This window comes from Grampus griseus, assembly GCF_964374135.1.
Source record: "Grampus griseus genome assembly, chromosome: 2".
NCBI lineage: Eukaryota > Metazoa > Chordata > Mammalia > Artiodactyla > Delphinidae > Grampus > Grampus griseus.
Window position 1 is genome coordinate 160,271,431 of NC_139018.1, and position 15,958 is coordinate 160,287,388.

The 15,958-nt window shown below is 40.7% G+C and overlaps 1 protein-coding gene across 5 annotated transcripts in view; it reads left to right on the forward strand.

The window, feature by feature from the left end:
* NRP1 (neuropilin 1) overlaps window positions 1-8,500 on the forward strand; it is a 139,451-nt gene extending 130,951 nt beyond the window's left edge. For 3 of the 5 annotated variants that reach the window (XM_082649566.1, XM_082649565.1, XM_082649568.1), the window contains 4 exons: window positions 399-673; window positions 1,163-1,259; window positions 3,373-3,423; window positions 5,548-8,500. In XM_082649566.1, the coding sequence (XP_082505692.1) occupies window positions 399-673; window positions 1,163-1,259; window positions 3,373-3,423; window positions 5,548-5,837 (713 nt within the window). In that variant the 3' untranslated portion in view covers window positions 5,838-8,500. The remainder of the gene's footprint in view (window positions 1-398; window positions 674-1,162; window positions 1,260-3,372; window positions 3,424-5,547) is intronic. The other 2 variants (XM_082649569.1, XM_082649567.1) reach the window with 1 other exon arrangement.
* Window positions 8,501-15,958: the final 7,458 nt, after the last annotated feature.

A 15,958-nucleotide genomic window follows, 5' to 3' on the forward strand; every position in this document is an offset into this window, starting at 1 on the left:
ACATCTAAATGTTTCCATTTAGTGTCTGTGTTCACGTGTGTGCTGCTGAAGCAATCTTAAAGTTGCATGAAAATAGGTCTTCCTGTACATCCGATCTGCTTGCAATGGTGCAGAGACCAACACAAGTCATAGCCCGTGTCCGTGTGACAGTGCGTTCCAGATACGTGGTATCAGACGAGCGCTGTTTACAGCCTCTGTCACAAACGTGCTTTCACAGAAGCTGAGAGCAGAGCCTCCAGTGTCAATGAGGTTTCCATCTATTGCCCACTTTCCCTTCTCCTGCACAATTGGGTTCTGGTGCTCAGCCCAGGAGAGAAGGTTTGAGTAGCAGCACTTGACAGAAAAGAGACAAAGGCTCATCCATTGGCCACTCCCTTTAACACAGCTTTTTGTCACAGCAGGAGATGGCAACTTCATCTACTCCCAAGCTGATGAAAACCAGAAAGGCAAAGTGGCTCGCCTGGTGAGCCCTGTGGTTTATTCCCAGAACTCTGCCCACTGCATGACCTTCTGGTATCACATGTCTGGTTCACACGTGGGCACGCTGAGGGTCAAACTGCACTACCAGAAGCCAGAGGAATATGACCAGTTGGTCTGGATGGCCATCGGACACCAAGGGGACCACTGGAAAGAGGGGCGTGTCCTGCTGCACAAATCTCTGAAACTTTACCAGGTGGGCCCTTCTCTAGGATGGGGCGGATAGCTGTTTTGGGGTCTCTGGGGTAATATTTGAAAGTTATGCAAATGAGATGCAGAAAAAATTCCAAATTTTATTTCAGGTGTTTCGTGAACCTGAGATACTGCTGCAATGATGATAATCTCAGTAGCATATTTCACAGTCTCCTAGATTACAGACGTAGGACCGACTGCTGAGAAAGAAGGGAAAATGCTACTCAATAATTATTTGGGGCTGTCACAATGAACATTCCTTTAATTTGCTGCTTTTTTCCAGTTTTAAATTCTGTATCATACAAAGATACAGTGAGGAGAAGTTTTATGCCATCCCCAAGCAGTTAATATGGATTGAAGAGCAAATCGTGTGATCATTCGAAACCTCACGAATTTCATTTACGTTCTGTGACTTGAGCTGAACAAGCGTTTGTAAGCACTGTTATCTGGGACCCAATATTTAAATACTGTGAAAACGATCTCATTTTCTTAGGTGATTTTTGAGGGTGAAATCGGAAAAGGCAACCTTGGCGGGATTGCAGTGGATGACATTAGTATCAATAACCACATCCCTCAAGAGGACTGCACAAGTAAGTATGGGTTGCTGTAGAAACCAAAGCAGTGCTTGCTCAGGGCACGTGTCTTTCCACTGAATGGTCTTTGTCGTGTTCATTTGGACCTCGAATTTTAATGTGGGCTATAAGCACATCCTATAGAACGCATGGTCTGGTGCAACAGGGCATAAGGCCAGGTCAGTCTACCTTTAGCTGCCCCATTATCTAACCTGGTTCCCTTAGAATGTCTGGTTGGTACCCACAAAACTACACAAATAATATGCAATCCAAAGATCATAGCAAAGAAGAAACTCACGGTTTCCAGGCTGTGTACGCCATGCCTAAACATTGTGATGAGAAGCGGAAAACTCAGACAGCTGGATAATTCCAAATATCTGAGTGTGTCCACAAGCAGCAGGCCTTTGAAATTTTTTAGCACAGTGGATTTAATGAAGATTACAATGTGAATGAATCATAGACACCATCATTCTTCGCTTTATTACAAATAAGTAGATGTTTCTGACTCTAAAAACAGTTGAGTTGACTCAAAAGAATAAAGGAAATTTAGAGACTTTGCCTAGTATTTCAGAGTTTATGGATTTCATCGGTCTGGTGTATATGGGTAAGAGTCTGACGTAGGAAACCAATTCATTCTCCCAGTTCTTGATATATAATTATAAATAGCACCACTAATGGCAATGTAATAGCACAGTAATTAGTCTTAAGCTCCATTTGCTACACTTAAACTTTTGTTATATATCATTATATAATAGGATGTTAATTATAACAAAATGGAATAATCCTATTGGGCAAATTTAAGACAAAGGAGGCCTGTTGGCTATAATGGGTTTTTGGTCATTTCGGCAATTTACAAAGCTTTTATTATACAATGTATTGGATATACGTAATCCCTAAAGTGGCAATAATTTGATAGGGTTGATTGAAGAAATTGGGGGAAAAAGAGGACAGTCTTACCCAAAGACTGCTTCCTGCCACAGTACTTTGCAGATCTTCACAGAAAATAAGGCTTAATATTTAAGTTGCAGCTACTTCACAAATTCCCCACATCCAGATCTACACAGTTGTTAAAATGTATGTTTCATGCAGTTACGCAGGGCACGTACTGCTTGCTTTCCTGTTCCAAGATGAGAAGGTTGATGGTGATGTTTTTGGAATGGGAGAGCAAGCTCTACCAGCTGAAACCAAGAAATACATTCAATCTGGTTCAACAGGTTTTCACTGACCACCTTCTATGTGCAAAGCAGCATCCAGGGCTACAGTGAATGTATAGAAGCTAAGACGAGTCCGTGAGCCTTTCTGTTTTCATGTGACTCATCTACTTAGCTGTGCTCACCGCTGGGCATTATACTCACAGCTAAAGTCACAGCTACAGCACCATTAAAACTTGGTGTTGCTGTAACAATGAAAAGGCGTCTAAGATAATTCTACAATTATTCGACAAATATATTTCCTTGAATATTTAGCCATGGGTGCTGGGAGATTATCAGCTCTTTGTTAATTATTCATGCATTAATAAATATTTATTGAGTCACCGCGTATGTTCTGAACACTGTTCTAAATGCTGGGGACATAGAAGTGAACCAGGTCCCTGTGTTCTACTCAGAACCATAAGGGATACCAGAACTCCACTCCCTCCAGATGCTTTCTTTTTTTTGGTAAGACACAGGACACAATCTCTGGCCTTAATGAGCTGACATACCATATGAGAAACTGACTAACACTTACGAAGCAGTTATCTACAAAAGCACAGGATGGTAGCCATATGTGCAACTCCACTTCTGTTTTCTATTTTCACCAGATTTCCCCACACTCCAAATGCCAAAACCATTTCCCTCCTCCCTGCTCTTCTCCTAAGACAACACACTCTGCTCCAGCAGTGCTTCCTGGATTTAGATCTGACACCAATTCCCTAGTCATTTAACACTGCCTCTCTATAGCTCTCCAGTTACTTGGTGGGGTCAGATTGTACTAAAAACTCCAAAGGAAACCCAGCAGAGCCATTAGTGGGGTGTGTGTGTGTGTGTGTGTGTGCGCGTGCGTGCGTGTGTGTGTGTGTGTGTAAAGGTTTATGTGTACTGTATTTGGTTGGCAGTTCAAATATCTCTTTCAATTTTGTTTGACTCGTCAGAACCAGCAGACCTGGATAAAAAGAACCCAGAAAGTAAAATCGACGAAACAGGTAAATTTGTCTTGCTGACCGATTTCTAAAATATTTTACTGTGGCTTTCAGTATATTTATGAAGAAGCTTTCTGGAACTTTGGTGCACTGGTGTGTCAAAGCAGCTCACATGAAATAAACACCCGCATCCGTGGTGCTGTGCCTGGGCTGTCGTCAGAGTGCCCTCTCCTACCTGCTCTGCAGACTTGGGAGCCTCACGCCGTAAGAGGCGCAGCCTGTGTAGGGGGGCGAGCCCTGGGGACGTGTGCCACCCTGGCCATTCCCTGCCTGAGCTGCAAGAGGGGACCCAGAGGGCAATGATGTGAAACACTCTCATTTTGTAACCATGGGCACAGGAAACTAGTGAAGATTGTTTCTTACCCAAAGACCTGCAATAATTTTCATATAATAATTTGAAACCAGCCCAAATTCTTGTTCCTGGTTTATATCCAGCTATAATCTTTAGAGACCGGGAGCCCAATTTCTGTGATAATCTGTTTTGTTTGGGCCATCTGTTCCCAGCCTCCTCTCCTGAAACCCTCGTTTTGCGATAATGATCACAGTATTGATGACAATGATGCTGACGATGCTGATGGGGGTTTATTGAGTAGCTAGTATGTTCCAATCGCTTTACATAAGTTATCTTATTTAATCCTCACAGCCGCTCTCTGAGTGTATTTATCCCCATTTTACAGATGAGGAGATTGAAGCTCAGAGCAGTGGCTTGGCCTTAAGTAACACAGCAAATTACATGGTAGCCTCGGACTTCAGACTGATTAACTCAAAAATGCGTGTTTTCGTTGCACACTGCTTTGTGATCCAACGCAAGACATGTGGTCGGAGTTAGGCCTTGCCTGATATTATTTTATTCCCAGAAGTCTCTGCGCCTCCTGCCAGCAGTGGTGGTGTTGGACACTTGCCCCAGCGTCACTCACAGCTGCTGCCGGCAGTTCTGTGCCCTACCCATCAACAGCAGCACCTGTTGCCATTAGAAATGTGGACCTACTATAGCCAGACTTGGACTTGATGGAGACAAATAAAGATGGCCCCATGTCTGCGGTTGGTCATATTAACACGTGACTCGTTTAGCTTAGTTATGTAGTCCACGCTGGGTTGTAAACTTTATTAGAGGTTGTTTCAAAACAATGTTGCATCAAGGGAGAGAATATTAATGTGTCCCCATGGCTTGTTTCCCCCTATTTAGGGACTTGCGTCTCATATTTTTAGTTTTCTTTGATTGGAATCCTTGTTGATCAGAACACCATTAAGTAAACACCAGGCCTGTTGCACATGGACATTTTAGTCTCATTTCTAGTCCCAGGTAATGAGACTCAAAGCTCCCATGTTAGTAATTTCTCATGTTCCACTCTAAAGAAAACATTTCCCCAGTGCCTGAGCGCAGAGCTGTGTGACCATCTGCAGCGAAACCACCAGGGCAGCAAAGATGCTGATTATTAAATGTGTTCTGTTCAGCACAGCACTGACCCAGCTTCTAGACTGGAGCCATAAGCCACTTGAAATGTCAGCAGCAGGCATGCCCTCCTTCTTTCTGAAAGCCCTCTCCTTCCTGAGTGAAACCACCATTGACTCAAGGAGGAAACTTGAAGATTTGATATGTGGTAGCACTACCACACAGAAGGACAGCTTGGGCGGGTTCCTCGTGCCGGGTTTTGGGATCAGGCAAAGGTGCCAGGAATGGTTAAATCCCCCTCTAGACAAATGTGTGACGAAGCATTTTGCAAAGTTTACAGACCTCTTATCTGGCCAAGGACGATAAATACAGATTACAATCTCACAGATGGCGGGCTGCATGAAATCGGAATTAGATTAGAACCAAACCCTCATCGTTTACCCAGAGTCAGTGGTTTCCATGCGCTAAGCTTCCTGTCAGAATCACAGCACCAACACCCAATACCCTTCCCTCCCACCTTCAATTCCCAGCGATGAGTCAAACCTAAACGTTGGTGTTTCTTGGCGATGGGGGAGCCAAACCCCCGCTGCAGAAATCCCCCGCAGGCTCTCGGGGAGGACAGCCCAGTCCGGATGTCTGCTTCACTCCTTTCTCTTTCCTTCTTCTCCATTTCTCTGTCTGCTGTCATCTGGTACGTTGGCGGCTCATGGAGCCAATTTCGTTTTTCTCCCCAGGGAGCACCCCAGGATACCAAGGCACGGGAGACGGTGATGAGAACATCTCCAGGAAGCCGGGCAACGTGTTGAAGACCCTGGACCCTATCCTCATCACCATCATCGCCATGAGCGCCCTGGGCGTCCTCCTGGGCGCCGTCTGTGGGGTCGTGCTGTACTGTGCCTGCTGGCACAACGGGATGTCGGAAAGAAACTTATCTGCCCTGGAGAACTATAACTTCGAACTTGTGGATGGCGTGAAGTTGAAAAAAGACAAACTGAATCCACAGAGTACTTACTCGGAGGCATGAAGGCAGACAGAGGTGACCAGGTGAGCAGGAGAGTGGAGCGGAGGACAGAGCTTGAGCTGGGGACCGGCTGATCTTTCACTGTTCAGGCTGGGAAGTGCGTTAATGATGCCAAGCCAGGTTTTCTCAGGAGCTTCGATGAGTTCGGCCGACAGACATGAACGACTTAGCTGTGTTAACAATCGAAATGCTGTACAGTCAGCTTCCTTCTGTTGGTTTCTTTTGAATAATCAAATGCTGGTGTTGAGACCAAGTATGATTGACTTAATAATTCATTTGGACTCCCCTTTCCCTTCTCTCTCTCCCTCTTCTGGATCCTCTTCGGAAACTGCAAAATCCAAGATGCTGGTACCAGGTGTATTCAGTGGGGCCCTTTCGACGGACATGCTACCTGCAGCCCAGTGCCCAGAATATATTCGCGTAACCACATTTCAGTGGACTCCTGAAGCTGGCCTTGTGTATCATCGCCCGCGTTGTGCATAGGCAAAGAAGGAGTAGGATGCTTTCTGTTAAAGTACCGTAGCCTCAGTACCAGTCTAGCGTGTCAGCTCTGTTTACGAAGCAATACCGTCAGATTTCCTCGATGTTTTCCAGTGTTGTACTCAACCTTGTGCTGTGAACTCCATACAGAAAACTGTGCGATCACCAGACACTGCTGGCAACTGGGTGTGATGCCGACAACCACAACGAAGAATCCTTGGCACTGGCTGGTCTACGTCCTCTCAAGTGCCTTTTTGTTTGTACTGGTTCTCATTGTGTTACATTAACCCGCCCTGTTTCTCGCTGGTGAAAGCCCTCCTCTTGAATCAAACCCTGGTGGCCCACTGACTAAGAAGAAAGTATATTTTAGTGTGAGATGTCAGCCTCCGGGTAGGCAAGGGCTCTGAAGATTTGGCAACGTGGCTTAATTGTTCTGCTTTTTCCGTAGTTCAATTTCATGTCTCTTGACCCTTTTGTATAAAGCTGCAATATTCTCTCTTACTGTTCTTTCATATGGAATGTATTTTCAAATGTAAACTCTTTCTCTCCTATCTCTCTGTCTTTTTCCTCTCTTAGGATTTAAGCATTTGCCATTATCCAGAAAAGAAACTTGCAGCTTTAACCTGCTGGTAATGGCGAACACTTTTACTAGACTTTATGTTGGAAAGTAAATAAATAAGGGAAATTCCTAACTTTGCCCTCCAAAGTCTAACTTTGGTTTCCTTGTTAACTGGTTAAAGTGACAGTATCTCTTTTCCTAAGCCATTTGTCTGTCTATTCCAATCGAAATGATCTTCAATAGAAATGTTTGCATTTAATAAAAATAGTGATAAGTTGAGAGAAGAAATAATACTAATTGGCTTTCAAGTGAGACCCAAAGGAATAGAGTTCTCCCCATATCCAAAAACAGGAGATTTTTACATCCAAATACACAAAAATGACCTGTGAGAGCCTTCTTGTTTTGGTATTGAGTCAGATAAGGGAAGTGGAAGAAAGAACAGTTAATTTAAGAAAGCGACAATAAATCATGGTGCTTGGGGATGAAGTATTTTAAGATGACAGAGGGGAAGAAAATGAGTAAAGTCAAAACAAATGTTTTTAAAAAATCAGTCTGCAGCAACCCTGAAATAACAGAGACTTGAATGAATGCTTCTAGAAACTTCCAGTGCCTCACAAACAAAAAGCCTGCCTTGGGGCTGTTAAGACCTAAGCCTCCAATGGCACAGAGAAGTAAATATCCTATCAGGCAGCATTGAATTAACCCAAAGAAGCTTTGGTTGTTTTCCGTGTATTTGTGCCATGCCGTGTTGTAGGTAAGAACTTCCTCCCTTCCGGCACTGCTGTAGGTCTCACTCGAATATATTTGTGGGAGTCACATTGCATCGTGGAGGGGAAAGTCCATTCATCCTGGTCTAATTGAATTGAGAATGCCTTTCGTTTCCAGGAAAGTATTGATCACTATGAAAGAAGAATAGATTCTTATCCCCAGAGGCATCCATTCAGCCGTTATAATCGTACCAGGATGAAAGCACTAAGACTTGATTTACCTTTAAGGCAACAGACTTACAGTTGTCTTCAGCCAAGGAAAAATGATACTGCAACTTTAAATTTGAAAGTATCTTGCACTGATAAATATATTTAAAAATTATATGTTTATAAAGTTATTAATTTGTAAAGGCAGTGTTACAAAATGTTCAGTTTATATTGTTTTAGATTGTTTCGTAATTTTAAAAGGTGTAAAATAACATATTTTTTTCTTTATTGAGATCTATAAAACTTTCTGTAGTAAAATGTTTTCATTTTACTGGTATATTATTGCTTCATGTTTTGTACCATCATAAAATTTTGTGCAAATTTTTTTTACAGAAATTTTTATTTTCTATGGCAATATGACACTTGTAAATTGTTGATTCAAAATGAACAGCGAAGCCTTAACTTTAAATGACATTTGTATTCTCAGACACTGAGTTGCATAAAAAACCACACAGAACTGAACTGTAACTTAAATTCCAAACTATGACTACTACATTCCAAAGAAACAGTTGAATTAAACATTTTCCTAAAATATCCCAAACCTGATGGCTTTTATTATATTAGCTTTGTTATTGTTAAAGAAATTGGTATTATTCCAGCATCAAATAACTTTCAAGATTTTTTAAAGTTCTCTTTTAAAAATAATATCCTAATGAGGAGAGAAGATTAAGAAGACATTTCCTGAAAGAATATCAACCCAAACTGGATACTTGTCAAGATAAGGCATAAAGAATTTGGCATTATAAATGGAAAATTTTCAACTCCAAATCTTGTGTCAAATGTTTCTATATTCCATTTAGTAAAGTTTTTTTTTTAAATGAAATTCCCAAGTATCTGTTGGTAAGTTTTGTTCTTGTAGTAAATAGATAATAAATCTGACAGTGTTTAGGCATGCAGCTATGCTAAATTTTGAGAAAGGGCAAAGTTGAGCTACTTGGTAATTCTTAGGAAAATTTCTTTTCCATCTGGGACTAAAATAATAGTAGTGGTAATAATAATAAAGACAAGAGGGTAGGGTAGAGTAGAGTAAACCCTTAAGAAAGCTTGTTGTGGGCTTCCCTGGTGGCGCAGTGGTTGAGAGTCCACCTGCCGATGCAGGGAACACAGGTTCGTGCCCCGGTCCGGGAAGATCCCACATGCCGCGGAGCAGCTGGGCCCGTGAGCCATGGCCGCTGAGCCTGCGCGTCCGGAGCCTGTGCTCCGCAACGGGAGAGGCCACAATAGTGAGAGGCCCGCGTACCGCAAACAAACAAACAAACAAAAAAGCTTGTTGCAACACAACTGGCCTCCCCTTATCCCCACCATGTGCTAACGGTTCTTTCTTCACCTTTCTCTGATTATAGGAAAACTAAATTCTGAAGCACAGGGGTGGACTGCTCTGCACAGCTCTTCCCAGTGAATCAATATTCCTACTTCTCTCTGGACACTGACACCTTTGGCATCTTCCAAGATTTAACTAAGAAGAGGATATTTTCCCTATTCAGTGGAGTTTTAGGTCTCTCTGCTTAGAGAAAAGATCCAGAGTTGGGTAATCACTTTACTGAACTTAAATTCTATTTATGCTCATGGGTGTTTCCAGAAAACATGATGACTTACAAGGAGTCTATCAGAATTAATCCGGAGATACTTTCTGAAGAACGCTAAGGGCCATATAGATTAATGTTTTCTATTTCATTGTTTGAGAAACCTTAAACATACATGCTTTTCACGCATTTCTTATCCCTAGTTAGCTGCTAAGCTAGGCTTTTCTTCCTGGGTTTAATGAGCTAAATCACTGTAGAATTCTTCCCAAAGTCAAGAATTAAATAGGTCACGAGGATTGAAACATTTAACTTCAAACATGAAAATCATTTATTGTTCCATCTCCTGTCTTCCCTCCTAACATATTAATCACCACTTGGGCTGGATTGCACTTTATCTTTTTGCAAATCAGATGGATTTTGTAGCATTCTGTAATGTTTCTGCTTCCCAGTGATAGAGCTGTTGTGTTGCATTGAAAAGCAGTTCTGCCAAGAATTAGCTCTATTTCCCTAAACTCTATCCACGAAGGGGTCTTAAGCAGCTTTTCAGCTCAGGGGTTGAGAAGCCAGAGGGAAGGGAGCTTCAAACTGAGTACAACTTAGCACCAAGAAGCAAGTGAGACCAGGATGATCTCTGGCATTTCTTTTTTTAATATTCCAAAGAAACATTGCAAGATGATACAGATAAGAGCATCACGTTATCACACGTATGCCACTTCTTAGTAGCAGTAAAGTTCCCATTAACCAATTCTATCATTTTAGGAGAGAAGGAGTAAACTCTATGGGAATCTTGTATGGTGATAACACTATACTTCTTAATACTGAGAGCATTCTATTTTCACAGCAGCTCTGGGAGCTAAGCTTTCTCATTATTCCACTTTATAAATGAGGACTCCAAAGTTTAGGCAGGTTGAGGAATGAGTCCAGCACGTATCTGGTCTCATCTCCCCCTCCATTCCTCCTACCATGCCATAGTACTGCATGATCTCGACAGGTGCCCACAGAGGGACTGGCTACTCAAGAACCAGGAGCAACAGCACCACCTGGAGGCCTGTTAGAAATGCAGAGTATCAGGCCACACCCCAGACCTGCTGAGTCATTTTAACAAGATTCCCCAGATGACCCATACGCCCATCCATTCAGGTCTGAGAAGCAGCGACCCCGCCTGCAGGTACACTAAGCTAGTGGTTCCAGAATTTGCCTGGTGGTTTTGAGACACTCCAAGACAGAGAACACATCACTGCAGGTTTCTCAGAGCACAATACAGAAGAGCCTGAGCACAATGCAGCCTGGAAAACAAAGTAAAATTAGGAAATTGGAAATCCCACTCACTTAGCCCAGAAGCACGTTGCAGCCATCCTGCCTCATTGATGGTGAGAGCCCTACATGTGGACTTTTCTGAGAGGAAGAGAGTGCTCACAAAGTATGTTGCTTGGTGGAAAACTTAAAGTTCTATAGACCAAAGCGAATACTCTGTTACTCATCACGGTGTGGTCAGGAGTCAAGGGGGAGGACCAATTTGTGAAAAGCCAAATCTTCCTGTTCAAAAGAAGTTGCCTCATTCATCTCACACAGTTTACTACTTTCCAATGGCTTTAAAATCCTGAATGGTAAAAGTAGGGTGAACCCAATTTAATCTTTCTTCAATAACTTCTACTCTTGTTCCTTAGGGTCCTTATTACAAATAAGTGAGAAACTATCAGACAGTAGAGTTTCGTTGTCCAACGGTGACTCCCAAGAGAAGGCTTTTCTTTATAGAAAGATTGTCTCTCATCTCCGCGTCTAACTAGAATGATACCTATTATGATGTAGGAGTTCCATAAACGTGAAACATTCATAGCCAATACCAAATTTTATCACTGCCCTATTAATAGAGTTGGAAAGTCACTTGTTCTGGCAGAATGTTGGATTGAAATGGACCTGCTGTCTGGGGATGGTACAATTGAGTCTCACCCTTCGGCAGCTTGATTGAGATGACTTCTCGGGATGGAGAGCAGGTTCTAGTCTTTGTAATGCTCCTTTCAGTGATTTGGGCATCTCCCCCGACCATCACTTTTGACATGAGTTAACTTAGCACCCTTCTTCACGGCCCCATCATCATCTTGCAGAGACGTGATGCTGGCAAAACTAACGATCTTGATGTAATCCTGTCTGGAAACCATTCCATGGTTTCTTAGGCTGTCACTGCTCTACTTTTGTCCAATTTCTGAAGATTTTCAATGTTGATTAAAATGCTTCTTGACTTTGAATATGCGATATATATTTTTTAACATCTTTATTGGAGTATAATTGCTTTACAATGGTGTGTTAGTTTCTGATTTATAACAAAGTGAATCAGTTATACATATACATATGTTCCCATATCTCTTCCTTCTTGCATCTCCCTCCCTCCCACTCTCCCAATCCCACCCCTCTAGGTGGTCACAAAGCACTGAGTTGATCTCCCTGTGCTATGCAGCTGCTTCCCACTAGCTATCTATTTTACGTTTGGTAGTGTATATATGTCCATGCCACTCTCTCACTTTGTCCCAGCTTACCCTTCCCCCTCCCCATATCCTCAACTCCATTCTCTAGTAGGTCTGTGTCTTTATTCCCGTCTTGCCCCTAGGTTCTTCATGACCTTTTTTTTTGTTAGTTTTTTTAGATTCCATGTATATGTGTTAGCATACGGTATTTGTTTTTCTCTTTCTGACTTACTTCACTCTGTATGACAGACTCTAGGTCCATCCACCTTGCTACAAATAACTCAATTTTGTTTCTTTTTATGGCTGAGTAATATTCCATTGTACATATGAGCCACATCTTTATCCATTCATCTGTTGATGGACACTTAGGTTGCTTCCATGTCCTGGCTATTGTAAATAGAGCTGCAGTGAACATTTTGGTACATGACTCTTTTTGAATTATGGTTTTCTCAGGGTATATGCCCAGTAGTGGGATTGCTGGGTCGTATGGTAGTTCTATTTTTAGCTTTTTAAGGAACCTCCATACTGTTCTCCATAGAGGCTGTATCAATTTACATTCCCACCAACAGTGCAAGAGGGTTGGTTCCCTTTTCTCCACACCCTCTCCAGCATTTATTGTTTGTAGATTTTTTGATGATGGCCATTCTGACCGGTGTGGGATGATATCTCATTGTAGTTTCGATTTGCATTTCGCTAATGATTAATGATGTTGAGCATTCTTTCATGTGTTTATTGGCAATCTGTATATCTTCTTTGGAGAAATGTCGATTTAGGTCTTCTGCCCGTTTTTGGATTGGCTTGTTTGTTTTTTTGATATTGAGCTGCACGAGCTGCTTGTAAATTTTGGAGATTAATCCTTTGTCAGTTGCTTCATTTGCAAATATTTTCTCCCATTCTGAGGGTTGTCTTTTCGTCTTGTTTATGGTTTCCTTTGCTGTCCAAAGCTTTTAAGTTTCATTAGGTCCCATTTGTTTATTTTTGTTTTTATTTCCATTTCTCTAGGAGGTGGGTCAAAAAGGATCTTGCTGTGATGTATGTCATAGAGTGTTCTGCCTATATTTTCCTCGAAGAGTTTTATAGTGTCTGACCTTACATTTAGGTCTTTAATCCATTTTCAGTTTATTTTTGTGTATGGTGTTAGGGAATGTTCTAATTTCATACTTTTACATGTACCTGTCCAATTTCCCAGCACCACTTATTGAAGAGGCTGTCTTTTCTCCATTGTATATTCTTGCCTCCTTTATCAAAGATAAGGTAACCATATGTGTGTGGGTTTATTTCTGAGCTTTCTATCCTGTTCCATTGATCTATATTTCTGTTTTTGTGCCAGTACCACACTGTCTTGATTAGTGTAACTTTGTAGTATAGTCTGAAGACAGGGAGCCTGATTCCTCCAGCTCTGTTTTTCTTTCTCAAGATTGCTTTGGCTATTCGGGATCTTTTGTGTTTCCATACAAATTGTGAAATTTTTTGTTCTAGTTCTGTGAAAAGTGCCATTGGTCATTTAACAGGGATTGCATTGAATCTGTAGATTGTTTTGGGTAGTATAGTCATTTTCACAATGTTGATTCTTCCAATCCAAGAACATGGTATATCGTTCCATCCATTTGTATCATCTTTAATTTCTTTTATCAGTGTCTTATAATTTTCTGCATACAGGTCTTTTGTCTCCTTAGATAGGTTTATTCCTAGGTATTTTATTCTTTCTGTTGCAATGGTAGATGCGAGTGTTTTCTTAATTTCACTTTCAGATTTTTCATCATTAGTGTATAGGAATGCCAGAGATTTCTGTGCATTAATTTTGTATCCTGCTACTTTACCAGATTCATTGATTAGCTCTAGTAGTTTTCTGGTAGCATCTTTAGGATCCTCTATGTATAGTATCATGTCATCTGCAAACAGTGACAGCTTTACTTCTTCTTTTCCGATTTGGATTCCTTTTATTTCTTTTTCTTCTCTGATTGCTTTGGCTAAAACTACCAAAACTATGTTGAATAATAGTGGTGAGAGTGGACAACCTTGTCCTGTTCCTCATCTTAGTGGAAATGGTTTCAGTTTTTCACCATTGAGGACGATGTTGGCTGTGGGTTTTTCATATATGGCCTTTATTATGTTGAGGAAAGTTCCCTCTATGCCTATTTTCTAGAGGGTTTTAATCATAAATGTGTGTTGAATTTTGTCAAAAGCTTTCTCTGCATCTAATGAGATCATGATTTTTCTCCTTCAATCTGTTAATATGGTGTATCACATTGATTGATTTGCATATATTGAAGAATCTTTGCATTCCTGGGATAAACCCCACTTGGTCATGGTGTATGATCCTTTTAATGTGCTACTGGATTCTGTTTGCTAGTATTTTGTTGAGGATTTTTGCATCTATGTTCATCAGTGATATTGGCCTGTAGTTTTCTTTCTTTGTGACATCTTTGTCTGGTTTTGGTATCAAGGTGATGGTGGCCTCATAGAATGAGTTTGGGAGTGTTTCTCCCTCTGCTATATTTTGGAAGAGTTTGAGAAGGATAGGTGTTAGCTCTTCTCTAAATGTTTGATAGAATTCTCCTGTGAAGTCATCTGGTCCTGGGCTATTGTTTGTTGGAAGATTTTTAATCACAGTTTCAATTTCAGTGCTTGTGACTGGTCTGTTTATATTTTCTATTTCTTCCTGGTTCAGTCTTGGAAGGTTGTGCATGTCTAAGAATTTTTCCATTACTTCCAGGTTGTCCATTTTATTGGCATAGAGCTTTTGTAGTAATCTGTCATGATCCTTTGTATTTCTGCAGTGTCAGTTGTTACTTCTCCTTTTTCATTTCTAAATCTATTGATTTGAGTCTTCTCCATTTTTTTCTTGATGAGTCTGGCTAATGGTTTATCAATTTTGTTTATCTTCTCAAAGAACCAGCTTTTAGTTTTACTGATCTTTGCTACCATTTCCTTAACTTCCTTTTCATTTATTTCTGATCTGATCTTCATGATTTTATTCCTTCTGCTAACTTTGGGGTTTTTTTGTTCTTCTAATTTGTTTCTCTAATTGCTTTAGGTGTAAGTTTAGGTTGTTTATTTGAGATGTTTCTTGTTTCTAAAGGTACGAATTTATTGCTATAAACTTCCCTCTTAGAACTGCTTTTGCTACATCTCATAGGTTTTGGGTGGTCGTGTTTTCATTGTCATTTGTTTCTAGGTATTTTTTGATTTCCTCTTTGATTTCTTCAGTGATCTCTTGGTTATTAAGTAGTGTATTGTTTAGCCTCTTTGTGTTTGTATTTTTTACAGATTTTTTCCTGTAATTGATATCTAGTCTCATAGTGTTGTGGTCGGAAAAGATACTTCATACGATTTCAATTTTCTTAAATTTACCAAGGCTTGATTTGTGACCCAGGATATGATCTATCCTGGAGAATGTTCCATGAGCACTTGAGAAGAATATGTATTCTGTTGTTTTTGGATGGAACGTCCTATAAATATCAGTTAAGTCCACCTTGTTTAATGTATCATTTAAAGCTTGTGTTTCCTTATTTATTTTCATTTTGGATGATCTGTCCATTGGTGAAAGTGGGGTGTTAGAGTCCCCTACTATGATTGTGTTACTGTCAATTTCCCCTTTTATGGCTGTTAGTATTTGCCTTATGTATTGAGTTCCTCCGATGTTGGGTGCATAAATATTTACAATTGTTATATCTTCTTCTTGAATCAATCCCTTGATCATTATTTAGTGTCCTTCTTTGTCTCTTGTAATAGTCTTTATTTTAAAGTCTATTTTTTCTGATATGAGAATTGCTACTCCAGCTTTCTTTTGATTTCCATTTGCATGGAATATCTTTTTCCATCCCCTCACTTTCAGTCTGTTTGTGTCCCTAGGTCTGAAGTGGATCTCTTGTAGACAGCATATATATGGGTCTTGTTTTTGTATCCATTCAGCCAGTCTATGTCTTTTGGTTGGAGCATTTAATCCATTTACATTTAAGGTAATTATCGATATGTATGCTCCTATTACCATTTTCTTAATTGTTTTGGGTTTGTTATTGTAGGTGTTTTCCTTCTCTTGTGTTTCCTGCCTAGAGAAGTTCCTTTAGCATTTATTGTAAAGCTGGTTTGGTGGTGCTGAATTCTTTTAGCTTTTGCTTGTCTG